Here is a 27,928-nt window from a genome sequence, read left to right as displayed (position 1 = left end):
ATTTGTCAGAGCTCCCTGCCCCCCTGGCCTCCTCTACTTTGTAAACTTTATGTTCTTATAACAGCCCCACAGACTCAATCAGTATGAAGGTGAACATGATTTAGTTAACGTGTACATTTACAAGTAAAACAAACTAATAACTAAATACAGCAGATCTGGGTTTCACTCCAAAACATTAAGGACTAGTTTAATAAATGCATCCATAAGTCCATAAACTCCATGACTGAATGTGCAACACTTTAGTTACATTATAACCTGCTATATTGTAGCTGCTGTTACTGTAGGATTAATCATGAAACGTACAATTTTGTTTCAACTGTAACTTGCCCTGGTTGAGGGCATCTGCTAACTACATTACAAATGTTACGTTAGCAGTCCAGCCTGTAGGACAACTGACATTGTGCACGGTTTTAAAAATGCTGCAAAATGGTTTAGAACTCTACCAAATACTTTGTTCTTACAGGCACCCAAGACAACTACTGAACACCTGTAGTTTTCTATTCCACTCCATACACTAGTAATACATTTTAAAGTATATATACACATTTTAAATGCATTCATCTTGGAAAATCAAGGTTATTACATTATCCTGCCCAGCAGCACCAGGACATAAAATGACTTCCCACACTAATGCAACTTGATAGTCTTTTATTTTTGCAATGTTCTTTATTTTCTTTTCCAGTTTGATGTGAAAAGAGGCATTAATCTTTTAATTAAATACTTAATAAAGAAAGCAAAGTATTTACAAAAAATTCAATTAAACTGTAATCAATGAATTCAGGTGGATAATTACAAGCACCTTCTGGTAACTCAGGAGAAAGGAGGGAGAGAAAAAAAAATATATATATAAATACAGGAAAATCCGCCCATTTTCTTTTTGTTTTCAAGGGGAAAAAAAAAAAGGGGAGAAAATAAAACATTACATGGCATTACATTAGCATTTTTTAATTTGAAAAATAAAATAAGGAAATAAAATAAAAAATAAAAAACAGAAAAACAAAAACAAAAACATACATATATATATATACACAGAACTGTCCTGAAATAGATTTCCACTTTGAATCAGCAGAAATGACTCTAGGATCTGTACTGCTTCTTTTTAATTAAGTCTCGATTTCTCTATATACTTTCAAGTTTTTAATAATGATTTTTTTGTATTTTTTAAAATCCACTACAGACTTGTTCAAGGCTTTTGAGGCCCCCATGTTAAGTGTAGGAGAAAAAAAAAAAAAGATGACTGACAGATACAGAGAGAAGGTGGGCGGATTCCAAGCAAATCAAAATGTTCAGTCTCGACTCAGCCCGGCCCCTATTGCATGAGGAATCCCAAAACTTCTCATACATCCACTTCTGTCTTCTGAAATGTCCCAGCTGCACCTCCAACTGACCATCTTTTTTTTTTTTTTTTGCATTTCTCCTTAATATAAAAAATGCACTCCAATCTTCCTACACCTACAAAAAAAAAAAAAAAGTGTATATATATATGCTGTATTTATATATATATATATATATATATATATATAAAAATCACCTACTTTATCAGTCTCTCATATATATATATATATATATATATATATATATATATATATATATATATATATATATATATATATATATATATATATATTATATATATATTATATATATATATACACAAGACACCACACACACTGTTAAGAGCAGCCTTAGTTCGTTTCTGTTTTGGATTTATTAGACATCTTGAAGTGTGTAGAGATGCGTTAAAACATAAAAAGATAAAATGATGCACTGAAGGAATGCACTCCAACAGTTCTTTTTTTTTTTTCTTTTTCCATTTTATTTTTATTTTGTAAGTTAGACATTCGCCAGAAAAAAAAAAAAAAAAAAAAAAAAAAATTAAATGATCTTATGTTGATCCATTATATCTCTCCAGCTTTCATCTCAGCCAGAGAAGGATTGTTGCCTTCAATTTCTAATGCAAGCCATGTTTCACAAAAGTCCTCCACCCTCTCTTCCTGCCCTGCCCTGGCCCTACCGCACGTCAGGGGCCCCAGAGCGCCTAGCTGTTGTCCGACTCGTCCTCAGCCTCGCGGAGCCAGGTGAAGAAGGCGGTGACAGACTTGAGTGCCACGCCCTTGCCCTGCTGCTCTGCTGGGTCTTTACTAGACTCCCATTTGTAGAAGGCCTCCTCCTTAATGACATCTTCATCGTACAGCGTGTCAAAGAACATCCGCAAGAGATCTTAAGTAACAGAGGAGAAAATAAATTAGTTTGCGATTACAGGTTTGGTGAGCTTTCCCATCCCTTAGCACTTTTTTCTTCTATTCTAACTTGTATATTATGGAACAGGTTGCTACCTATAAAGGCTTTGTCTAACAGAAGCAGGAGGCCTCTAGAGATGAGGGGAATACAGACAATACTAATATGAAGCCTGGCCCAGGGCCCACACTCACTCGCTGGCTGCTCCAGCTTCACCATCAAGGCCTGAAGAGCGTAGAGGGCCTGCAGCTCCTTCTGCTCATCTGTGAGGTACTTCTGCAGCAGCTTTGCTCTCATCGTGATCTGCGTCGCATCCACTTTGTATGGGTTCTCAACTGTGTGGGAAAAACGGGGAATATCAGCACACCAGGTTATTCCCATTTCCCCTAATGCACCTCTCTCTCGGGAAGGAGGACTGAATGACAGCTGACAAGGAAAGTACTTTGAGATCAATGGACTGGATAGTTTGTCAGTTCAGACTAAAGGATCAAGGTGCAGAGGAATCCAAGGGACAATATTCTCAGGGATAGTATTACAGTACTTTACCTACTTTGCCATGGCTGTATTTTAAACTTGACACTACTGCAGTGTTGCATTTCTGATTACACCAAGTATTGACTGGCTTTTTAAAGTTCTTTTGAAGTTTATAATTTAAATTGCCTTGGATAAAGGCATAATTCACAATTTACAATCCCAGAATTCAAAATCAATGGCTTTCCTACAGTGAGCTCCTAGGCGGGACGGGATTTCACTCACAGCTGATGGCGGACTGACACACCGACGTCATCACTGCCCTGACGAACACCGTGGAGGAGATCTGCTGCTCATCCAAGTTGGCCTAAATACATTGATGAATAAGATAAACCAAAAAGATTACAATGAAAATTCGTTTTTCCATCTCAATACTAATGATCAAAAAACGATCACCTTCGCAAGATTGAGATGTCAATGTCCTTACCTCCACCCAGTCGTATATTCTTTGGTTGTCTGCCTTCTCCTTTATCAGTTTGTCTAACTGCTTCTTCAACTCCTCTGAAGTCAAGTTCTTTTTGCTCGTCTTGTCTGAATCATCACCCAGAGTAAATTCAACTTTCTGCAATGAGAATGGGTACATTTTTCCTCCATAAATAAGACTTGGTGCTTGGGGAAGAACAACCTACAAGACCTGTTTTGGGGTTCACTTAACAGCAGAAACTCATTCCTCCTGCAGCCACGATTTCTCACTGGAAACTGTCACAATCCAAATAGTTCAAATGGTTTTCCCTATCTTTTTAAAGGCAATACCCAAACAGCACAGAAAGCAAGGCCCACAGCATCAGGAATGCAAGCAGCCCATCAGCCCCCGTTTCTCCCTTAAAACTTATTTTCCCAATATCCCAGCAGCCCCTATCCTCTCACCATCTCAGTGACAAACTTGTTGACATCTTCATCCTCCGGCAGGAAGTCTTTCCAGCTTAATTCGGCATCTCTCCACAGGGCACCTGCTTTTTTATGGCTCTGAAGGTTAGAGTAATACAATTATTTTTAAGCATCATAATTGTGTCAGTCACAAAATTCTGCTAAAAGATGTCCAAAAGCACTGGACTTACCATTCCATTGCAAAGTATGGACAGGATCTGCACGAGTAAGATGCCAGCTTTCCCGAGGGGAATCAGGGGTTTGGACACCTCCCTGCCCAGCAAAAGAAACATGGCATTGTCAGCAAACCAGACAGACTAACTTACTAGCCTTGAAACTGGAAAGAGGAAAGTTTTCAAGATTTCTAATGTTCAAGCATACTGTATTATAATTCTGCATAAAAAAATAAAATAAAGCAAAATGCAGCAAATAAGTAAAAGTGGTCAGAAATCTAGCTTCTACATTCACTGTAAGGATTCAGACTTGTGGCATAGACAGTGCTGGGTTTGGCTAAACTATGCTCTTGTGCAGTAAAACAGCCTGATACACAAGACTGAACAGTGTCAGACTGGGGCAAATGGCACAGCGAGTTTGCGATGTCACAGGGAAGTTCAAGACTCACTTGAAGAGTTCACTCATGGGAATGCCCCCCTCATGAAGCATGGGTGCGATGATCTCTGCCAGGTACTGCCAGATGTGAGGGATGTCAATGGCCATGTCCTCTGCCACCTCCAGGATTTCCTGCAGCCTGGACACAAGTGACAGCAGAGACCTTCAGGAAATGTGCTACACCACCACTTGACTGCTACAGCAGCACACTGTACAACAGAAAACTAAAAATCGGCAAGGCTCAAATCCGATGATACTATCAATAAGTGTTCTGGCAAATAACTGTGTAGAAGCTGCCATTTAAAGGGCACATCTGATCACAATGCATGTTGGAATGTGTTCACTGCAACTTCCACACAGAAGCTGAAGGGTTTGGTTGGCCACCACTGTCCAACTGTGAGAGAGTAGTGTAAGCCAGGCTTTACCCCTTATAGTAATGATCAGTGGGCAGGGTGCCAGCCTTGAGCAGCTGGTAGAGCAGCAGGCCCATGTGTTCCCGCGCAATGGTGCTACGTTCCAACGTCGATTCAATGCTGTTCCGGACGAACACAAAGAGCAGCGGGTCGGAGTTCAGCTCCTGGACACACTGCAGGGCTTCCTGTGAGTGTGAGGAAGAGAAGATGGATACATTCAAGCAAGATCCACAGAACAAATGTGTCAAAGTTAAACCCATGATAACAAAAGTCTGAAGTCACGGCCTCTAAAGCTCCCCCCATTGAGTGCAGCAGTGGAACACCCCCTTACCTTCATGTCGTTGATGTGGAGATACTCCTCAATGATGGCCTTTGACTTCTTGTCCATGTCATCCTCACTCAGGGTGGCTTTGGCGGGGGCAGGAGGAGGGGTAGACACAGCCTCCCGTTTCACTATGAACACAACATCCTTCGTTCACACAAACGCAAATTCACACAGATCTACGCAGATCTGTACTGCTCCACCAATGGGATAGGTTGGATCCTGCAGAACTGCACACATCTGCGCTACTAGAATTCTATATCTATGGTTTTGACAATGCTGTTCACAGCTTCATTGTGTAATGAAAGTTGACATTCGCGGCAGTAGTTTTCATTCAGCTTAACACGTTCCTCTTGATTTCTGCATAATCTTTTGTCTGACAGCCACAGCTCGCCTCCTGCAGCAGCTTCTCAGAGCTGCACTGTGCGATTCTGCGCAGATTTCTGTGGCTGGGTCTTGGTGACATCACACAAACACTGCAGTAACATGCATCTTGTGAATCTCTGCGCAGAGCTGCGCTTCTCAGCACGATCCTTGTTCTGGAGTGAATGTGCCTCAGCCAAATAGCGAAAATAAACTCCATGTGTATTGCGTTTTGACAAACAAACAAACATGATCAATGCACAGTGAATGAAGACTAGATGGAGGAGAGCAGTGTGGCTGAAACTTCACAGCAAAGTGACCCCAGTGAATCTGTCCCGAATAAAGGTGCGTTGAACCATTATTCGGTTTCAAGACAACTGACACAGAACAGGAAATGTAATTCAATGACAGTTGTGTCCTATTTTTGCTTTATGAACAGTATAAAATGGCCATTAAAAAAAGCCATCAACAGTCAAGAATGTGAAAAAGTGATTTTAAATTTTGGCCATATCGCCCAGCCCTACTACCACTCTATAAAACTATCTATCCACCACTATCTTTTTGCTTCTTAAGTCTCTCAACCACTCCATAGCCCTCTCCATACCCATATCCTGTCTCCAGTCTCTCAGCCAGCACATACCTGTCTCTTTGCTCCTGGCTCTCTCCCGACTGCCCCGGTCTCTGTCGTCAGTCATGCTGGCAACTCTGCGCAAGGGGTCTGCTGGGCCACGGTGGTCCCTCTCCCGGCTGCGGTCTTCAGTCTCTTTGCTATAGCTCCTCTTGGTGACAGGGGGCCTGTTCCGGTCACTCCTGTCCAGACCTTTCTCACCCCCAGCATCTCTCCTCTCAAAGCGATCGCGCTCACCACGCTCAAAACGCTCCGGACGTTCAAAGCGGTCACTACGCTCACTGCGATCCCGGCTGGAGCTACTCCTGAAAACAAGGGAGTGGGTGAGATATAGATCAAGCATGAAGGTCAGACTGACTGCCTAATTGACAAAAAAAAGACACTCAAGGACTGGTGAGAATCTGAACCTTCAAGCAACAAAACAGACTGATTTACAAAGTCAGTGAGTTAAGCACAGGTCAAGCTCAGGCCAGTCCACATTATACATTTGAAGACTGAATGATTAATCTTTGGTGGACAAGTAAGGTAAGAATTCCACAATAGAAACTTGACCGTGGGCTGAAAATGAAGAGGAAAAATACACCCCAGCTTTTAGAGCAGGACCCAGATGCCTCCACTGTCCACCTGCGGGATCTCACCTCTGTGGTACTCTCCGTGCATCACCGTCTACGGTGGGAGGTGCAGCTGAGGACGCCTGCTGCAAGGCGGAGAAGCGGTTCAGGGTACTGGTAGCGGGCCGTCCAGACTCGGGAGCTGTGAAGAGAGGGAGGGAGTCACTGAAGGAACAGGCTGCTGTGCTACATGGATAGATCTACCACCCAAGAGATTCGAGGGCTTGCAGTGTAGGAGACAAAGAATGGTGTCTCACTGTTCCAAACTACAGACCTAGTCCTCATAGTAATGTTCAAGGTTCTTCCAGATGGGCTTCTTATTTAAAATGGTTTCCAAATCTTACAAGTAGCCTACACAACCTCAACTATAAGTTGCCAAAAAACTGGACTCAAGGACCGGGGCTGGAAACATGCATACACTGACACTGTGCTGCTATCCTGCTCCAGCTGGCAGAGACTGATGCATTAGTACAGTGCTTAAATATGCCAACGTGCCACAATTTATAAACACCAAGACCAGACAACCTCTGTTAACAGATGCCGAGCTGTCGAGGGCCAAGTATGGAGACTACCTACCCTGCTCAGCTGGCTTGGAGCCAGAGCCGCCACTGCTGCCCTTGCCCCAGCTCAGCCTGCCCCCGGGAGCCAGCAGCTGGTTATTGAAGTCCATCGCTCCAGGCTGCAGGAAAGAAAAAAAGAGGCAGAGCTTGCAAGTTAGTTATTTCCCCACATGGCTTCAGCTGAATAACAATGCACTATATCATGTATTCAGACATCAAATAACACTCCATTGAAGTTTTCAATCAAACAGACGTTTACAGATTACTGTAAAAGCTTTAGAAATGGCTGGGTGTAGCGGGTGGCAGCATGTGTGCATCTTTCAGTTACCTTTGTGATCTTACTGAGCCTGCTGGTGTCAATTGGTCTGTTCTTGGAGATGGGGACAGTGTTCCAGCCCTCATCCTGAGGCTGACTGTTGCGTCCTCCGGCTGCAGTGTTGAGAGGGAAAAGGTGGGTTAGAGAAATGCACAGAACTGCAGTTTGTATTCCAACAAGGTAACCGGTCTATAGACAAGATAGTATGCTTAAAAGAAACAAATGGTGTGGAGATTATAAAACTGCACCTGTAATGCAACCATAACAGATTTCTTTATTAAAATATTACACAAACCATTTTAGGTCATTAATTATGCCCCCCCTGCCAGACATCATTGGAAAATGAGGTGGTGTGATAGGAAAGTTTCAGCTGAGTTATCAGAGTACTCTTGAGCCTCACCTGCAGGGTGTGGCCCCCCAGGGCCCCCACGTCGATTGTCCTTCTTGTTCATGAGCTGCTGTTGCACCTTGATCTGCTCACGGTGCTCCTCCAACTCTGCTTCCTTGTGGATCTGATCAATTGTCTTAGGGCCCTGGTCACCTCTCCTGGGAACCCAGTTATTCTGAGGAAGGGAAGAAAAGTCAGTGATCACTGTAGAGTGAGAAAACGAGAGGCAGACAGGGACTGGGGGGTGGGAAGCTGAAAGCAAGGAAGGTTTATATTCTCCCATCAATCATTACCCTTCTCAGGTCTAAGACGTCCTGCAGCATGAAGCGGATTCGAGAGGAGGTCTTCCTCTCTTTGATGATCTTCTCCATCTGGTTGAAGTACTGGTCCATGCGGGGCTGGTAAAAAGGCCAGAGAACGATTAGAAAATAGTCCAGACAACATGGTAGAGAAGTAACTACATACTGAGTGAAGCAGCATTCCTTATTCAGACCACTGTCTAGCACTGACTCTAGAAGGCTGATGGCAGAAGAAAGGTTGTATGCTCAGTTAAAAAAACAAAGCGGAAGTGTCAATTAGCTAGAATTTTCTTTAGAAAACTACGCACACCAGTTTTGACATTATGTCGAGAGAAGAATACAAGGACCGGTATGCAGTCCGACGTTCCAGGATATTTAGCCAGGGCACAGGGTGGCGTGGCGGCCAGGGCTGCCTTACCTTGGCCTTCTCGAAGTCCAAGTCTTTGCCGATAGTGGAGAAGAGTCGGCACAGACACTCCAGGGACTCCTCATCATGGTTCTTCAGCAGCTTGACAATGCAGTCATGCATGATAGGTTCCGTCAGCATCTTCAGCTTGAACAGCTCACCAATGAACTTTATGTTGCCCAACGACCGCCGGCGGGCATGGTCCTTGGCTTCCTCCAGCTCATCACGTAGACGCTGCTTCTCCTCAACCTGCGCATAGACAGAACTTAATGACAGACCACATCGGCATTCACAGAGAGGGGCCCTTCGTATTGTGAAAAGGAGGGGTAACTGGAGATTGTAAATAGTTTTGGGTCTAATCCAGACTGCAGCAGTGTAAATCAAGTGACTGGATTACATCAACCACTGTTTCGTGCATGGTCTCTCTCTCATTGGGACTAACATAAGTGTAGGATGTTATTGACTATCTACTGTCCACAGTGACTAATTCATTAGTGTATTTTAGTTTTTATTAAGAACTAAATTCAGCTTTGCCATCCACTCCAGATCCTAACAATCTGCTCCACTGCACTGAGCTGCAGAGGTCCACCCCCCCACCCAGCCAACAATGACCGTGAGAACAGCACAGGCAGGCAACCTTGTACCATAATGGACAATTAGGCATGCTGCTAATCATTTTAGGAACAATCAGCAGAGCAGAAGTCTCAAAATGGATTTCAGAACCCGTTGCGCCACTTGCCCGTTTTACAGGTGTTACACGAGGCTGTCAAGAACCAACATGCCCAACCACATAAAAGCTTTCACAATGCTTGAACATGCTTCCTTAACAAATGGCCCATTCAAACCGAGATTGCACAAGTCAACCTGTGCCTTATTTACAATAAAGGACTATCAAACGAGATTGCTTTATATTTAAAAATCATTCCAATTTTTTATTTTTATTTTTTACCACCAAGGATGCATCCAGCTCTTTCTGCTTCTTCTCAAAGACCTCATCATCATCCTTATCTTTCTCGAATTCCTTCTGGCAGCGGTTCAACAGCAGCTTGCGGAAATTCACAGTCACGCCCGGCTTGTCAGTGGTAGGAACTTTGAGCTACAAAGGAAGGAGGAAGAACATAAACCCTAAGCAAGATGGAAACTGGAATTAATTAACTACGGTCTGTGTGGTAGGCTGGCTTCTAGCTTCAATAGGTATCAGAGTGAAAATGGTGTCCAGGATTCACGTAGCTCATCAAAATTAGTGGTTTAGAATTGAATGCAAAACAAGTGCCAGATAGTTCTGGAGAGGGCCGAAACTAAAAGTGTAGAATGGGGCTCCTCAGTTCCTCTTCTCCATCACTAGATATGTCAGTGGCCCAGACAAGATGGCACTAATAAGAGATCACTGGAGCTCTACACTAAGACAAAGACTCCAGACTCACTGGATTACAGAGCATTGGTGAGTGTTGGCGAGAGCACTGCTACCATCTCCCCAATAATGCTTCTTGATATGCAGGTCACAGACAGGTACCTCCATATCAAAATTAATTAATACACATGTAGGATCTATGCAACCCTCTACCATTCCCTCCCTCTTTTACTTCTCTACAACCTGCCACCATCCTTCTCTCACCCCCATAAGGCAGCGGCACATGTTGGCGTATGCGACGGAGAAGTTGGGTTCGGAGATGGCCTTCTCAAAGATGAGGTCAATGACACCCTTGAGTCTTTCCTCTGTGTCGATGCTTAGCTCAGTAACTTGGCGCATCAACTGTTGGAACATCTGTGGGGTCAGTTTGTTCAGGATACTGCGCACCCTGCGGAACAGCTCCTGTTGAAGGGGAAAGGGGGAAGGAAAGAAGGAAAAAGGGTACCAAACATGGTCAAGTCTTTGATTTTATTTGTTCTGGAGAGGCGTGTGCATGTGAATGTATGGAGCCCCTCAGTTCCTCTTCTCCATCATTAGAAGTCAGTGGCCCAGACACGATGGCACTAAAAAGAGATCATCACTGGAGCACCAAGTTTACCATTCCCTTTAAGACTAGCAAGGTATTTATACCACAACCCAAACAAGAACAGTGTCCTTTACTCTTACATACCTGTGTTTTGATGGTCTCGGGGTCGTCATCATCCTTGGTGGCCTTTTTCATACCAGGCTTCCAAGCCTTCTCGGCCTTGTTGAGCTGTACATCATCTGTGAGCGACATGCTGGTAATAATCTTGCGTGGCTCTTTCCTCTGGCCCTGTTGGGAGCGCCTGGGACCCATTCCTGTGGGCTGGGGGGACAAAGAGTCAGCTGGTCAGGGCAGTGAGGAACATTTCTGTTGCTGCGAGGGTCGCATGGTAAATCAATTCAATCTCTGAGTTGCCTACTTGAGCTGTATTCAAATGGAACCTTTACATATGCAGCCCTGGATGTGTGGAGTCACGCAAATTAGAGACACAGTACTGCAGAAGTCATGCCTACAATTCATTTAGACAGATTTAAAGTGTTTACACGCACAGTGGTAAACAGCCATATGGGTTACCAATATCCTCTGTTAAGAATTACAGGAATGCAAGTGAGCTGCAATGACTCAAATGGCCTGACTGCCATCCAAACTTACTGGGCCACGTCCCCCCATGGGCTGTCTGCCAAGATTGGCAAAAGAGGGGGTGAAGTCAGGGCCGCAGTTCATCCCTGTTAACCGACTGGGGTCCAGGGGACGAAGAGGGGTCTTATTGGCCTGCAGAGAGGGGAAGGAGGGAGAAAGGATCAGATCAAAGTTGCTATTCCTTCAAACCACAAAACAGTCTTCTAGAAACTTGCTGTGGTGGATCAGAAACGCACAGCAATCACAATTAGAAAACCGATGACAAAAAACATGCAACATTGCAAATTTCCATCCAGATGAGACTGCACAATATCAATTAAAAAATATTGTATATACAGCTCTGGAAATTTTTTTGACCACTTAACTGAGTTCTGAACTTGGAGTGGTCTCTTATTTTTATACTGCTCTGGAAAAAAATTAGAAAAAACATGTCCGAGTCTGCTGTGGTAGAGGGTCCTCTAGACAAGCAGGGGGCAGCATACCTTATCCAGTACAACATCACTAATGTGTGGCAGGCCCTCTGGTTTCTGCATGCTGGCACAGATGAACTGGAAGCCCAGCAGGAACTCCCGGTCATATTTCTTCTTCTCCTCAGGGTTGATGGGCTTCCATTGTTCTGGAAGGAAAAAAAAAAAAAAGGTTGAGAGTCATAAATGTCTTGTAGGCTCTCTTGGTTAGGATGCAGAAACTAAACATTTTGTTTAGAAAACTGATGATTACTACAGAGGTAATAAAACTAACTTGGAAAATGCAACCATTCCCCTCATCCCCCAGTCATTTAAACAATCAAACCAAACCAAGAAGTATCCAAGATACAGCAGTTTAGGAGAATTACCTAGGTGGGAATGTGTAGAAATCAACAGTGGGGTTTGTAAGCCTTTTGTGGCTCCCCATTTTCTCATTTCCATCTGTAGATGTCAGTGGCCCAGACACTATAGCACTAATAAGATATATACTGAAGCATCACACTAACATTCAGTGAAATTATGTCCAGTATCAATAACTATACATCTTCACTGTGCATTCTGTACCAAGAGCTCACCTTCTTTGTACTGGTATTTCTGGTCTCCAGGTTTGAGAGCATCAGGTTCAATGTTCTCGGCATCTAGCTTGTCCTCCTTCTCCTCCCAGGTCTCATCAGTCTCCTCGGCTGGAGGGTGCTGTGGCTCTTCGCTTTCGGGAGCAGGGGCAGTAATCTGGGCCTGGTCTGGCTCAGAGGGGCTCTCCTTCACCTGCTCCTGAGATAGGATGAAAGAGCAAATTAACAGATGCAAACAGGAAGACCACAATTACGCACAACCACCCACAGATAAATGCACACACCCCGACAAACATGTCCTTGCCCTCACCTCCTTAAAGGCATCCAGGAGATCTCCTACTGCCTCCTTCTTGTTCAAATCTTTCATCTTCCTCTTCTTCTTTGGCACCGAGAGAGCAGCAGCTGAAAAGCAGGGCAGCAGACCCATAAATCACTGCATCACCAGCTAGCATACAACATCCACTAGCTTTCAGCATTTTCTTTTATTTGTTATGGTAACCAAGACTAGCTAGCAACCTGCAGAGTTCTCCAAGGGTTTGAGAAGGTGACCTTAGTGTCTTCCTTACCTTGCATAGAGGATTCCCCAGAAGGGGCACTGGGCTGGGGTGGAGGGGTGTCTTCTCTCTCCTCGGCTGGAGGGGTTGGCTCAGGGGTGGGTATTGCCGCGATGATTGGTGCTTCCTGTGGCCGGATGACCTCAGGCTCAGCAATGGGACTCTCGTCACATTCAATAGTCTCCTTGGACACTTCCTCAGGGTCCTGAGCCCCAGGGTCTGACAGACCATTGGGGAGCGGTTTTAGCTCCTCGGGCTGAGCAATGGGGGAGTCCAGAGTGAGCTCAGATGGAGGGGTAGTGGGGGGCTTCTGAGGGGCAGCAGGGGGCTCCTCAGGGGCTGGAGGTGCTGCAGTGCTCACACCGTTTGTTGCAGACACCACCTCCACTGGGTCTTCCGAGAGGGGCAGAATCTCAACAGGCTGGGCGGCCTCTACTTCTACCCTCTCCTCTTTCACTTCTGGTTGGCATTCTTCTTCTACCTCCATTTCCTCCACCTCCTCCTCCTCCTCCTCCTGCTGCTGCTGCTGTTGCTGCTCCTCCTCTTTGCTCTCAATCTCCACAGGAGCAGGGTGTTCTGCTGCTGGGGGGTTAACCTGGGGTGCAGTGTTCGTTAGTGGGGGTGCATCCACGCTGTCAGGGGCCACCACAAGAGGGGCAGTAGTGTTGGCTGGGGTCTCCCCCAGGGGCTCGGGCAGGTCCTCCACGGGGGCTGCCTTAGTGTCCGTGTCGTCGGGTTTAGTCTCGGCTGCAGGGGGTTCTATAGGGGGCGGTGCTGCCTCAGGCTTGCCTGGCTCTCTGGGCTTCAGGGTCGTTGTTCCAACAACAGCGGGACTGGCAGCAGCCGGCTTCTGTCGGTCATCTGAAGCCAAGCAAGAACATTTTTTTATTTCAAATACAGGAAGACCATAACTTGCCTGGAAACAAGAAACACCGCATTACTAACCCTAACAACCAGAACCCAAACCTTAGCTACAAGTGAAGCTTCACCAAATGCATTTTAGAATATAAAACATTATTCTAAAAAATGTAACGCAATGGTACCCTTCCACATGTTTCAATATACATCAACTCCTGATCATACCCAGGGATTTACTTGAACAGCTCATGCCTCACTCACCTGGCCTGATCACAACAGCGACAGGTGGGAGGTTTTCTCCATTGGTCTGGGCAGTACTTCCAACCTCTGAACCAACTGCCGACTGAGGAAGAAAAGCATTTTAGAAGCTTAGTGTTAAATGGGTCAATGACATGACGTGCATTTGTGTCCGAAGCCATTATTTTCCTAAACATTTTTTAAAATAAATACATTTAATATATAAAATGATATCTACTTTATATGGAACCAATTTTAATTTTATTTAAATACATTTTTTGAGTTTTGGTGTTCCAAAGCCCGAAAATGTCAGGTGGCGCAACCGTTCAAACCTATACGGAGAGAACAAATTTGTAGTAAAAGATGTTATTTTACTCAATTTTAAATGTATTCTATTAAAGAATAAATAAACATTGTCCGAAAAATGCATCTCCAAATGTCAAATGGCACAACGCATAAAAAAGCATTTTTACGTAATTTCACTAAGAAAATTATGAACAGGATATGGCATGACAAAAGATCCCAAATGACTTCTATGCTGCAGTAACAAGATTAGCAATACTCACAAATTTGATAATGACATTTTTGCACTTCAAGGCCAAACGTTAATATAGGTGTCCAAGTTAATGCTGGTTAGATTTGAATTGAGTTTAAAAAGTCAGGTGGCGCAACCAATAATCAAATGGTACAACCAGAATTAATGTAATGTTAATTCATGTTTCTGAATACATTAAATAGATCTGAATGATCATAATCTCTGTACATTAAGTGCATATATTAATTCATTTTTGTTTCAAAAGAAACACCTGAACTAAATAAATTAACCCAGCATCTCACAGTGAACCTCCAGTCCAGCGAGACAGTCATATATGAAAGAATGTTTGCTGGTTAATGTATGTAATACACTGAATTTATGGTCAGGCTTATCAATTCATACATTTCATATAGTAAACTTATTTTTCACTGTTTTCACTATTTTGTGTGTTCAGAAAGTATTTCATGAAAACTGATTTTGATTTTATATTTTTACATTGTGGTACACATTTTCTGTAAACTTTTCCACACAAGTTAGGTTATTCCACTTGCACATTATTCCTTCATTTCTTATGCTATTTTCACCCAACAATGTCTACAAATTTCAGTTTGAGTGGTATTTCAACAATTTCCATCTCAAAATGTCCCTTACATTTTAATGGAGGAAAAGGTCAAACATTTTAATTTCAAAAAATACATGTTTGTGAAAAAAACTTGGTAGTAGTGTAAATCGTTTGTCTGATCATGATCAACGGTGCAGAAAATTATAGTACAGTTTGTCTATTTTCATTTGATAGGTGTCACATACCTGTATTCCTTATAATGTGAATATTAAAAATGTATATAAAACTTAGTCTAAGAAGTTTAAAACAAGCAAAAAGCTTAAGTGAGTTAAAAGCCAAAAGAAAGCAGAATAAAATGCATGAACTTTTATTTTGTGATTATCAATTGTTATTGAGCATATGAAGTGGCACAACCAGCAAATATATTTTAAAACAAATTTTCATTGCCACTGCAAAGGTAAGTCATAAATATAGCTTTAACACCTTATATAATGTATACAAATATTTACAGTTTAAAAAAAAAAAATTAATAAAAGCCACAAAGAATTTAAAGGGAAATTTAGTATGCCATGTATTTTAGACAGTACAATGATAGACATGTACTTGTATCCAGTTGTGGGAAATAAGTATATATTTTTTTAATTAATATACGGTTGTGCCACTTGACATTTCTTGTGGTAAAATCAGAAATCTTAAAAATACAAAAAAATGCCATCTTAAAAGCTATAAAACTAATACACAAAATACATTCTTGTGACAATGTATTTTCCATCCCTTTTGCTGTGCTTTTTTTTTTTTTTTTTTGAAAACATTATTTGCATTGAGCAGGTTTCATACCCATAAGAATGTTAGTTTGTATTTGGGTCAATCAATCCAAAAATGACACAAAGCAAGGAAAGATGTATGCTTAGAATAAAAGGGAAAAACCAATGTATCCAAAAACAAACCAAAACGTGACATCATTGTAAGTGAACATTTAAAAGGGCTGGACACAATGCAAGAACAGATCAAAGCTGGATAAAGTGAGCTACTTAACCGAGATTAAAAAAGACCTAGAAGACAACTACATCAAAGATGGGAAGATTAAATCATAAAATGTGCAGGCGTGACATAGAAAAGGGAAAATCTAGATCGAAGCAAGTGGAAACATCTTGGGAGGCCTTCATCCAGCAGAAGATCGATACAGGCTGTTGGTGATGTGATCTATTTATAATAGACACGCGTATAAACACATTTTCACAACAAACTAAACTGATAAGATGGCGGTCAGTGGTGCATAAAGTGAAACGCAGTTCAATTCTAAGAACGCGCTATTCTCTTAAATGCATCAAACTCAGTTCCTAGAGGACCTCAAGGAGGACCTGGACCTGGATTTCACTGCAGCCTGAGCTCTGATACTTAAATGTGATAAGTGTCTAGACTGGAGGTCCTTAAATAAGTCAACTTCTACAGTGGCATGCATGAGTAGGGCTGGGCGATTTATAAAATTAATTTATGTTTTTGCACAGTGTAAGATGCCTGAACAACAAAATCAAAATTGTTATAACATGCACAAGCATCTTATTTTTCCATGTTTGCAAAGGGCAAATCAGCAATCTCTGCTATCATTCTCCAGGGCAGGCAGTGACTAAACAGAAAAAAGCATGTGAAGTTTAAAAATGTGTTTTTCCCCGACCTCTTCAAAAATAAATTGATACACCATGAATTGAGCCAAACAATCCTATAAGGCCACACTGAAGCACCACACCCCCTAACTAAGCGCCAGGCAGAAGCGATTGTCTAGGAGAAGCACTGTCATTGTAATTTACTGTACCATAGCTCAAGTCTTGGTTATACTAGCATATAGAACTAGATTACAAAGTTTATATTATAGCCTAACAAGTTTATGTAATTGTTGCAGTGAAAGAGGAAGACGGTTTACAGCTTGAGAGTTGTGTTTTCTATCACTGAAAAGAGTGCAGGTAGCGAACACGTACACGTGTGTTTTTTTTTTTTTTTTACCAGTTTAACAGCCTTCCGTGACTGGTTTAATCTGGACCTGTGACAAACGGGCAGCAGGATGGGAGCAAAGGGTGGCACTGTGAGATAGATGCCAGCTCCTGTCCCCCACCAAATCCGCTGCTAAAAGGCAGCCAACATTAGCGGCTTCATTTTCCAATGTCATCCCATATGACAAGTACAAGGTGCCCCAGTGTAAGGAAATTACAGACATGGTGACATTGCATATCTAAAGATTTTTTTTTTTTTTTTTTTTTTTTAAGGAATAGCATACCAGAGGCATTTTTTCCATTTAAAACAAAGTATGCACAATAATGACAGCTATGGAAGTGGTACTGTTATTTTGTTATTCTAACATTATTACACATGTAGGCACAAGTAAGTTGATACAGCACAAGTTTTTTTGTTTTTGTTGTTTAAATAAAATGCATAGGTAAGAATTGCAAATCCATACATTTGAAAAAAAAAAAAGCAATATCACCCCACCCTAGTTCAGAGTATACCAATAACTGAGGGTCCCATATGAAGGGCCACAACATTCCACCCCACAATGATAAAGGAGGACTGGGCACAGGGCTAATGAGCACTTACCTGAGGTGGGGTGGGGGTGGAGGTCGTCCTGCCTCCTGACATGATCTCCTCCGTGATATCCTTTCCCCCCTGGTTGGGGTCTCGTATTCTAATCTGTGTGTAAAAGAACAACACGGCATTGCTAAGGCGTTGGGGGGGAGAGGAAATTATATGCATTTTAAAACTGATCAGGTCAGACTGTTAGCTGCTCTGTTTCTGAAACCTAAACCCAAAAGAGAAAAAGACCATTCATTTGAGGTGCATCAGGTTTGCATCTGAAAGAAAAATCTGAAAAACAGTGGGGGTGGAAGGCTTCAACTAGACAAGTAGGCAAGCAGATGTGCTGTAGGTTAAGTGTGCTGAACATGGTCAAACAGAGCTCCTAAATTATGTTTGATGTATACAGGTGACTGCAATCTCTGTAGCAAAAGTACTCTGTCAAAAGGAATTCACCCTCTATTCCTACCGAGTAGGTTTTTTATTTTATGAGCTAGCAAGACCTGCAACACCAGTCAGAGACTCATTAATATGCAGACGTGCAATGCTGCAGTGAGTTAGCAGCCTTACAACTTTCCCCTTCACAGTGTGGATGGAATATAGTGTGCAGATAAGTGAAGAGGTAGGGGGGAATTCCTCCTTTAAATGAATGAAAGTGAGGCACTGACGGCAAAACGTGCAAAATGTTCAATGGGGTGTAGACTCTCTACAGGCACTGTGTATATAGATTGTGTGCATATACACACACCTCTTACAAAATCAAGATTAAAACTTATGTTCAGAGATAAGGTTAGAAAAGTATTTAAAAAAAAAAAAAAAAAAACTTTGTTAGTGAAACAGGAAATCTGATGAACCGACCCCTCTTCTCACTAACGGGAGGTGGACTGCGACATACTCCAATCACAAGGCAGTCTGGTCACTATTGCGGATAGCGATACTACTTTACACAGTTCACAGACCCTTTGAAGATTAATAGATGAAAGCTGTTCTACAAATCCAAAAAACACTAAATGTTTAAGATAAGCATACAATAACCAGAAACAGATGGTTTAACAATCAAAAGCAGGCAGCCAATAAAAATGACATTGCTGAAACCACCACAACTTTAAGCAATTCTTCCAAAATTAAATAAAATGGGAACAGCCCCCACAAGGGCTGTAAGACCTGCAACTAATTAGTGTACTGCCCACACTTACAAACTATTACAAAAAAGTTCTCCAAGAACAACAAAAGTTAAGCCTGGGCATTGCTCAACAACTGAATCCAACACCATTTAAAAGCACAGCAGAACAAGCTTCAAAAAAGCCTTGGACAAACTGGTAGTGGTGCCCCTTTCTGATAAACACCCACGGACTACACAGCATCCCTCCCACAGACACTGCACAACCCACATGTCTGCAAAGAGAAGCAGTTTTCACAACGTTCACTTGAAACAAAACAAACAGGGATGCAATTACCGAGAAAGGGCGTCTTTCTAGCCAAGTAAGCAGAGATTCCTGCTTCCTATTTTCCCTGCATTATAAAGAGGCATACGAGTCCTACCAGAGAGGATGTGTCAGAGCCCTGGTGTGCGCGAGCTTGTGCTTCCGGGATCACAGCAGCTCTTAGCGCATGGATAGAGCCAGCCAGAGCATAGAGCCACGTGGAGAAAAAACTGGCTGTGCTGACATGGCCTTCACTCCCACATTTGACTGGCCGACTGCCAATACTAAACGGCCAAAAAGAAGGGAGAGAGGGGGGAGGGGGGGAGCCAACCATTTTATTTTACCAGCTGATACTCACAAAAACACAGATCACCTCGACCACAAGAGGAGAGCCACCTTCCCCAGGAAGAAAATAACACTTCACTCAAAGTTTACAAAATTCACAATTGGGATGGCTTATTGCCTTGCTTCCCTCTCGGCTTGCTTCTTTCCCTTCCTCCTCCTCACTACGAGAAGAAACGCAGGCCTTCTCTTTCTTCGAACAGGATGACTCATTCCTCAGACTGCTGTACAACTTCCACTGCCTGACTTGCATTTTCCATTTCTCTGTCACAGCACCGATCTTATTCAAGGATTACGTCCTAAGTACACAAAGAAACTGAAGAACCATTTAGTGCAAACTATCTCCACTGCAAAATGCAAAACAAGATCTCGCAACAGGAAAAAAAAAAAAAAAAAAAAAAGCTCTATTTTGGCATCCAAAGTCCACAAGAAATGTTGCCGCTCCAGGGCAGAACTAACATTACGGTCTGAAAAACTATTGCTAAATTTGGACAACCTGCCAAAAATGACTTGAGATTGAAAAGACTAAGACAGGGAGCTCTTTCACAAACAGTCACTTCTGCAAAACAGGAAAAAAAGACTGCAAATCTGAGGGGAACAAATTGACTGCACCAGAAGTGTAAATGTCAAATACGAAAATGAGGAATATACTGTGACTAAGAGCACCATACCCAGAACTTCAAAAACCACAACAGCATATAAAGTTTCTAATATGGTTTCACATCGATATGACCAATTAAGCAACAGTATGCAACATACACCATGCACTGCATTCCCAGCATTTAAGCTTTAAGGTATGGAGACCGGGACTAAGAAACTACAGTATTTGAGGAAAACCAACCAGCTGGTATTAAATTAAATCAGCTGAATACCATGAGAATTATACTTGTCCAAAAGAGCCAAAAGCCTTGGGCACCAGTTTTTTTTTTTTTTTTTTTTTTTTTTTTTACACAAAGTTATTGGTAACAATTTAATACCAGTCTATTTAAAGCATAGACAAATAGATCACTTTAATTTACACAAGGTAGACCATAAATGTAGGAGAAAGTAGAAGCCAGGGATAGGAAATTGTTTTTTTTACAAGGGACACTAATTTATTTATTATCAGACGACCAGGGCGACTTACAAAATATAAGAGCAATAATACAGTGCAATACTAGATAAGTAGACCGAGGATGAGAGCTGATGGGATAGGGATGATTTGAGATGAACAATACCAGGTTACACATTGTAAAGGAGAACATTCCCAATTTGGAAAAAAAAAAAAAAACATGAAAAAGAAAAAAGCATTCTGGTGATCCTGAAAAGTGATGAAGGAAGCAGTTATTCACATGGATAATGCTGCTGCACTGGGAAAAGTGAGGAACAGGCAAAGATGTATATGCAAGTGAAGGTGTATGGACTGTGGCGGATTCTCCCAGTTCACACAGAAAGACCAGCTGCCTTAGAAGGGGAGCAGAGGGAAGATAAAGCAGACTGAAAACAAATCACACCAAGATGCTTTTAAAAAGTAATTTCATGATGACAGTTTAAAAAAAGACTTTTCCACTGCTACCAACAGCATGAAGGAAACATTAAGCTACAGTGTCAATGCACTACTTTTCTAAGAGCAGCTCAAAGCAGGAACCTTTACACAATGATTCCCCCCCTACCTACAGAAATAATTGATTGATTGAAAACGGGTCTATTACACACTATAACCAAGTACTTGTTGCTGGGCTTTAATTGGGTAGAACCCATAAGTCACTAGCAAATATGCTAATACATACATCAAGTTTACATCAACAGCAACAACAGTTTGATCTGCTCAAATACATCACAACTTCTTAAACACAGATTTTTCCAAGTTGCAAGACTCTGAAGGCCATTTAATTAAAAATGGGTTAGATTCCCATGGCCGTTTAACCCCTCCTATGGGGAGGCAACCTTGACTCTTCTAGACCATGCCAATGCATGAACTTCAATCCACCTCGTAGCTTACTTAATTGACCTTATCAACCCTCCAGCTGATCACTAAGAATTTCAACAAAATGTGATGGAACGAAAGAGCCAAGCTTGCCTGCCCCTCACCCCCCCCCCATCCCAATCCCCACTGCCAGCCCTGCAGCAACAGGCAGTGCCCACAGGGTAGCAGTGTACAAACCCAGGAGAAACAGTAGCCAGACCTTTGACTGCAGTACCTGCTTGCGCTCCCGTTTCGGAGGGATTTGCTGCCCCGGGTTCATCATAACGGGCGCAGCTGGCACGCTGGGGGGGTACTGCGGCACACCTTGGGCTGGGTAATATGCTCCAGCTGCAGAGGACAAAAAAGGACCATGAGGACAGGGAAGAAAATGCAGGGCTACACAGATAAGTTAAACACAAATACAACGTTTTCCAATCCATCCCACTGCAGAGATGGAAGACATGGAGCATGGCATAACCAGTGCATTAACTGCATGGATATTGGAGCGATTTCAGTCCTGGTCCCAACCAAAATACTTAGAACCAAAATTTTACCAGAAATTAAAAATGTTTAGAATAGAAGTTCAATTAAGTAACCAAAAGCTGAGCAGATAAATGACCCTCAAAAGACTTGGTCTAAGCATTGTTTACCACAGAAGGTAGGTCAGCAAAATGTTCTGGAAGGCTGGAAGACCTTTTGAAAGATTGATGTTTTGGCAATTGAGCATTTCAGTACTATTTGAAGACATTTATATTGGGCGACTGAGGCGGGAGCGATTTCTAAATCTACGCTATTTTAACCGTAGGTATTGGAAACATGACCGTGACACTCACTGTTGCCTTATCCCCCTTTGCCTATTCTGCTCAGTGGTAGGTCTCCGGGGGAAGGACAGATCTAGATCACAAGCATACAAGTTTAAGAGGACTCTCAATAACCAAAACTAATACAATATCAAACTACTCCGATGACAGAAGACATGACACAGGGAGGCACAGGAGGAAAAATGTAGGTAGGAGGGAAGGAAGAAATTAAAAATGCCAAAGCAATGCCACAATTCCCAAGGTATCATCTTCCACTGCCCAAGCCAAGCACTACTGAACTTTGCAATGCCACCAGCACAGGCAGACAAACAGACAGACTGACTTTGACTCTCAGCCTAAACTAGCGCTCTCAGCTTGCACAGACTGGTGGTGGAGAGGTGATGATAAAAATAAAAATTTCAGGTTTGGAAAAAATAAATAAAAATCAAGCCCAGCATCCTGCCAACTTCTAATCCTCTTACCTTCCCTCGTGGTGAAGGAGGTGGATCATTCCATTTCCTGCCGATTCACCCCCCTTTTTTTTTTTTTCTCCTCCTCGCTTTGCTTCTCTTCCCTCTCCCTCACACTCTCTCCGCAATGGCTGCTGAGAAATGCATTTCAGCTCTGACTCACATTACTGTGTCTGCATTGTTGACTTGGAAGAGCACAGACTAAATATAGTCATAAGCCACATCGTGTACACAAGCAGAGCGAGTGAGCGAGCAAGCGTGCGGGAGAGAGAGAGGCACAGATATAAAATGGCAGTTAAACTTTTGGAAGTCTCCCTCAGCCATCAAAATGATCCACAGGCTTTGATCAGAACTCTGACATTACTAAGGGAGTAGGGACCAGCTGCCCAGACAGAGCTGGAGCCTTCATCACACCACAATGGAGCAGCCAGGCCACGTCACTTTCTACAGTCATCTTGAGAGACCACAGCCCTCCAAAAACTAAAGCTTTTCATTAACCCTTCATTGTTTTAGTGTGTGCGCACACATTTTAAGTGATAGAACTACCACAGATAACAGATTTCCAACTGGCACAGAAAAATAAACCCAATTCGCATTGTACTGCATCTGCAAACAATTGTCAGGCTTTCTGAGCTACAGGCTCTTGGACAACTTGGACCAATGAAGCACGAAAGCAGTAGATTCAATAGTGTCCCAAAGGAACATGGACAATATATCCAGCACGTCACTGGCCTTCAACTCTTAAATGTTGAACTAGATTTTATTTGTGAAATGGGAAGTCCTGTCCTTTTCCCCAGTCTTGGACACATAGCTTGAACCTACTGCACAAAATAGGGATTGCACAAAACATTTTGGCCACCTTTTGTAGGTTTAAAAAGCATCAGACCAAAATGCAAGAGAATAATGGAGAACTATCCATCTAATTGTAATTTCTAAATGCAGTAAAAAAAAATCTATGCATGGTAAAAGATGTGTAGATGCCAGATCTATGGTTGCTGGATTGTTTCTCTGTCGCAACAATCTGTGGTCAGTGTTCCAGCTACTTTTCAATGGAATCCAGAAACTAAAAAAATATATACATCCTCTACTGCCACCTAGAGGCAGTATATTAAATTATCCAGTCAATCATTAACTAAGCACAGGGTTAAACAAAAACTGATGCAAAATGTTGCTGGGTTCTTTTGAATGACAGGGCTGTACACTAAACTAATTTACATCAAAGTGAACTAAAGTGAACCTCCACAAAGGGTTTCCTTCCGGTTTCATATCCTGATTTTTCTACTGCAGGCTTTAGTATTTCAAAAATATTTTAACTCCCTTTGCAAATGACCCATGAGCAACCCACACCACATTCCACAATGTCTCCTGCTTCTATCACAGGGATGTTTGCATGGTGTGAGCTGCTCTGTGGATTATTTTCCAAGGGAGATTTTTGCAAATGTAGTTCAAAATTCACCACTCACTTCCCAAGCCTAATGGCCTGAACTGAGGAAGCTAGAAGCGATCTAAAGTGGTGTGCACCATGCTTAAACAGGAACAGAAGTTTATTTTCTCATTCCCAATCCTTTAGAGACATCCATGGGAAGTGGCAGAGGTGTGCACTGACTTGCAACACCATTGTTACAGTCATTATGGTTCCTTGCAAACCAGCTTAAGCAACAGACAACGCAATCATACCTGGTTTCTGAAATAATGCAATAAATGAGCTGGCTGTACAGAGTTGCCTAACAAAGTCAAGCCCTCCTATGCTGGGGGCTTTCAGATCTATTACCAACTGTTGAATTCATTAAAGGATGCATCTAATTACAGCAACTCATTGACACAAGATCCACCCTCCTCATTGCCTCCTCCCCAACAGTTAGGGGAATAAAACTAAAATTAAAACTATCTGAAGTAACAAGCCAAAAGGAGGAAGGGTACAGTAGACCACTGAAGCCATAATGTCTAGCCTTTGTGACCGTGTGACAGCCAACATAATGGTCAGTACTTACAAAACACAGCAAGAAAATATAGACTACAAACAAGCAGCTCATCCCTGAGATAGACACCGTGGGGTGCTTGTATGGGGCTCAGCTTTTTTGGTCTAATGAAACAAAGTCAAATTAGATAACTCCACGTCCCATTTTTGCATAAAAATCTGTTCTCGCAATCTGAATAGACCCTGCTGAATTTCCATTAACAAAACTGAAATGGTGCACATAAGGAGTCTAACCATGCCTTCAAAGTAGCATAGTAATGTGCCATAGCAGCTGTTCCAAGTCAGTAGCTACACCAGACTACATTCCAGATGTAAATTAGCTTAAAACTCCTGCTCAAGAAAACAAGCATCTTCTGTGATTCCCTGCATCACTCACATGAGGACCTGAGGCATCTCTCTCTCTCATTAAACACTTTAGATTGAATAAATGAGCAAGTATGATAGCATGTAATGGGTCCCCCCAACCCATCTCCACATTCTGCAAAAAGCCTGGCTGTGCAGAAGTATTGTTATCATCTGTTATTCATGTCCTACAAAAAAAAAAAAAAAAAGACAACACGGCCCAGTGCAGTACAGGGACTAGAAGCTGGGTGTGAATGGAGGGACCTCAGTGCCTCCTGCCCCACTATCCTCACTGGCCAACACAGAGCTACCCTGTGTGAAATTCCAGGCCACAACGTAACATCTGGCCATGACAAGGGAGAACAAGGCACCAACACCATTGTCCTCTCACACTGCTCCGAGCACATCAAGTTTCTCTATGGTTGTGTCACACACTCCTGGTCCTAGGGAGCCATCGTACTGTAGATTTCATGTGGATCTCGAGGTACTTGGAGTTTAAAGGTTAGGAACCGTTTGCAAATGTGCATGCATGGTGTCTAAAAGGGATTCAATTTAGGCATTAAAAGGTGCAGAGGAATTAAAAGCCCCCAAAAAAGATTAATAGCAACTCCGCAAAGGCGAGAAAAATAGTTTAAAAGCCTAGTCAGACAACCCACTGCTTCCAACTAAAAGAAAATAAAACCTAAAATCCTACGCTGCATGAGTCATCATCAGACATGGGTATCGCTGAACCCTGGGGATGAACACAAGACTAGAACCCTACTGCCACCTGTTGACTTCATATTTTTCAATAATGCCATGGCATTACCAGCACAATATGGAGGCACAGTTAACACATGCAATTCTGAAGTGAGGAAGAAAAGACAAATTCTAACTAAACTGGGATGAAAAATCACCAATTATGCTGCTGAAGAGAAGTGGAATGCAATTAAACATGTGGCTGGAGTTATAAATCTGAGTAACTGCCCAGACACTGGCAGCGAGAAGCCATTGAGCGTCTGCCCTGATATTAGCAGGAGCGATACAGCAAGCCCGTCTCGACTGAGAGCGCACAGATCCAGGCTGACACGGCCATTGCATAATATTTGGCCTTATAAAGTCATCACAAGGATTTAACAAAATGGCTGACTTAAGATTTTTTTTTTACATATATTGGGAAGGATTAAATGTTAAAATGCATACCATTCCAGAAGGGAAAAAAATAAAAAAGGCAAACCGATAACAGATCATGTCAGGGTACCTTCACTTACAGCTCATCTGAATTAACCCTGTTCAATAACCACACACAGACTCCTACCCTTGCACAAAGTACGAAGTACAGTAAAGTTAAAACAACCTATGAACAAAGCAGCACCTTTAACTCACAGAGGAGACTGCCTGAACAGAGTTTCTCCATAAGACTAGGGCAATTGTGCCTTCCTGAACTTGCCCCCCACCACATCTACCCCAGTAGCACAAGCATATAGGACTGTAACAGTGATGCACACCGAAAGAGAGGGAGGGAAGACTCCTTCAAGACCAGCCCCAGACAGCCCTAATCGAACTGTTCACACCCCCTAGCACACTTCCAAGAACTGTACTCTCCAGGGCTCACATGACAGCGATCAGTTCCAGCTTTTCAAACTGGCATTAATATTTTTTTCCCCTTTTTTCTTTTCAGGCAGAAGCATTTCGTTTTACAGTGCCTTTAATGGAAATGAACCAAGTCTCATTAATAACTGAACTTGGTTTTACCACGAGGACAATGACACACACAGCTCAAGTGAAAAGATAACTGCAAATCGTGATCATAAATTTACTCGTCCCCTTTCAATGGAGTGGAAATCGACAACTGTTCCATTTTCGAAAACAATTACAATGCATACTCAGTGACTGAAAAGAATAACCATGTGACAAATACCATTAAACAATGTTCTAGTGAAACGCACCGTTCTGCTAGTGTCTCAATAGGACTGGATGCATTACCCTAACCTGCTTGAATTCTTAGAATATCGTGTGATGACCACAGGCTATTCCCAAACTCGCTTCCCACATCAACTAGGAAGAACCCAACTTTAAGAACATGTACAATCATTTACAGTCTTGCAACAAATATGAGTCTTGCTGTTCACATGTAACATGGGACTCCACCCCCTTCTAATGCACAGAGCACCTGAATACTTGTCAACAGAATAGAGATATCAAGTCGCGATGGCTTCCTTTTAGTGGTGGAAACTGGGGTGGAATATTTCCCGAGAACTCACTGAGCAGGGTGTGACCATACAATTCAGTCATATGTTGAAATTTGCACCCCATGTGTTTTCTCTACATTAGTAATTGTATGATCAGAGATCTTGCGTAACTGATGTCATGATAACGTATCCGTTCGCATAGCTGGAGAGAGAGACTGCAGCAAACAATTAATAGAAATTAAACCAGGGGCTCAGAACAGTGGATCAGGCTTTCCAGCACAATTGCACTTTTAGCTTTAAAAGAGAAGTGCGCAGGTACTGCTTTCGGTTTGAAATGTTTGTCAAGTGTTTCATATGCATAGCCAAATCTAGAAAAGCACACTTTACTTTAATGAGACATGGACTATAAACAGTGGGTTCTGCATGGGCTTCAGTTTAGCAGAGAAAAACAGATTCAGGACAGCCTGGATCCATTGTGTGACTAAGGCCAGAAAATTTTGTTAATGTCATCTGCCTCTGCACAGTTTCTGGGCTATTTTCAGAAGTTATTCACCACCAGACTACGTTAACCCACACACACATAAGCAAGTTACACAATGAACCTGTCAAATAATGGAGAAAATATTTTAGGTCAGGATTTATTGACTGTTTCAAGATCTCTTTGGGAACCTGCAAAATCACAAATTTGATGTCCTCATTCTCAAATGAAGTGAATTCAGTGTGGCAGGCTTTGCACAATCTAGGCCCGAGAATGCCAGGCACACAGTTCTGAGCCCCAAAGGTTGGGATTTGATCTGAAGACGAGGCCCGAACTGAGCCTCTTACCATAAGTACCATAATCTGCAGGGCTGGATCCAGGGTAGAAGGCGGGCGTCCCTGTGGGCACGGGGTAGGGCTGCGTCGTAGCCACGTAGGGCGATCGGTACTGTGAGGGGAGAGTAAAAGACTCCCTGAGTTTGCACTCTTAACCAACTTAAAG

The 27,928-nt window shown here is 42.5% G+C and overlaps 1 protein-coding gene and 3 non-coding genes across 14 annotated transcripts in view; all 4 read right to left on the bottom strand.

Annotated features, from left to right (window-relative positions):
• Positions 1 to 631: 631 nt before the first annotated feature.
• Positions 632 to 27,928, bottom strand: part of LOC136753162 (eukaryotic translation initiation factor 4 gamma 1) — a 47,631-nt gene continuing 20,334 nt past the window's right edge. For 6 of the 11 annotated variants that reach the window (XM_066709037.1, XM_066709036.1, XM_066709045.1 and 3 more), the window contains 28 exons: positions 27,775 to 27,874; positions 21,409 to 21,536; positions 17,502 to 17,594; positions 13,840 to 13,921; positions 12,733 to 13,581; positions 12,477 to 12,568; positions 12,170 to 12,365; positions 11,610 to 11,743; positions 11,140 to 11,259; positions 10,633 to 10,809; positions 10,167 to 10,364; positions 9,501 to 9,647; positions 8,564 to 8,800; positions 8,140 to 8,244; positions 7,859 to 8,021; positions 7,471 to 7,571; positions 7,159 to 7,261; positions 6,610 to 6,724; positions 5,984 to 6,276; positions 4,990 to 5,111; positions 4,671 to 4,843; positions 4,259 to 4,384; positions 3,828 to 3,909; positions 3,637 to 3,735; positions 3,197 to 3,331; positions 2,995 to 3,076; positions 2,433 to 2,573; positions 1,690 to 2,220 (listed from right to left, as the gene is read on the bottom strand). In XM_066709037.1, the coding sequence (XP_066565134.1) occupies positions 2,039 to 2,220; positions 2,433 to 2,573; positions 2,995 to 3,076; positions 3,197 to 3,331; positions 3,637 to 3,735; positions 3,828 to 3,909; positions 4,259 to 4,384; positions 4,671 to 4,843; positions 4,990 to 5,111; positions 5,984 to 6,276; positions 6,610 to 6,724; positions 7,159 to 7,261; positions 7,471 to 7,571; positions 7,859 to 8,021; positions 8,140 to 8,244; positions 8,564 to 8,800; positions 9,501 to 9,647; positions 10,167 to 10,364; positions 10,633 to 10,809; positions 11,140 to 11,259; positions 11,610 to 11,743; positions 12,170 to 12,365; positions 12,477 to 12,568; positions 12,733 to 13,581; positions 13,840 to 13,921; positions 17,502 to 17,594; positions 21,409 to 21,536; positions 27,775 to 27,874 (4,575 nt within the window). In that variant the 3' untranslated portion in view covers positions 1,690 to 2,038. Of the gene's footprint in view, positions 1,453 to 1,689; positions 2,221 to 2,432; positions 2,574 to 2,994; positions 3,077 to 3,196; positions 3,332 to 3,636; positions 3,736 to 3,827; positions 3,910 to 4,258; positions 4,385 to 4,670; positions 4,844 to 4,989; positions 5,112 to 5,983; positions 6,277 to 6,609; positions 6,725 to 7,158; positions 7,262 to 7,470; positions 7,572 to 7,858; positions 8,022 to 8,139; positions 8,245 to 8,563; positions 8,801 to 9,500; positions 9,648 to 10,166; positions 10,365 to 10,632; positions 10,810 to 11,139; positions 11,260 to 11,609; positions 11,744 to 12,169; positions 12,366 to 12,476; positions 12,569 to 12,732; positions 13,582 to 13,839; positions 13,922 to 17,501; positions 17,595 to 21,408; positions 21,537 to 27,774; positions 27,875 to 27,928 lie in introns of those variants that run through there. The other 5 variants (XM_066709041.1, XM_066709046.1, XM_066709043.1 and 2 more) reach the window with 5 other exon arrangements.
• On the bottom strand, positions 9,869 to 9,944 carry LOC136754173 (small nucleolar RNA SNORD66). The gene has a single exon (XR_010817552.1). It is a non-coding gene; the product is annotated as a small nucleolar RNA SNORD66 (small nucleolar RNA).
• On the bottom strand, positions 10,472 to 10,548 carry LOC136754170 (small nucleolar RNA SNORD66). Its single transcript, XR_010817550.1, has one exon. It is a non-coding gene; the product is annotated as a small nucleolar RNA SNORD66 (small nucleolar RNA).
• Positions 12,014 to 12,088, bottom strand: LOC136754174 (small nucleolar RNA SNORD66). Its single transcript, XR_010817553.1, has one exon. It is a non-coding gene; the product is annotated as a small nucleolar RNA SNORD66 (small nucleolar RNA).

The sequence above is a fragment of the Amia ocellicauda genome, chromosome 7 (genome assembly GCF_036373705.1).
Source record: "Amia ocellicauda isolate fAmiCal2 chromosome 7, fAmiCal2.hap1, whole genome shotgun sequence".
Lineage (NCBI taxonomy): Eukaryota > Metazoa > Chordata > Actinopteri > Amiiformes > Amiidae > Amia > Amia ocellicauda.
This window is presented reverse-complemented; position numbering and strand designations above follow the sequence as displayed.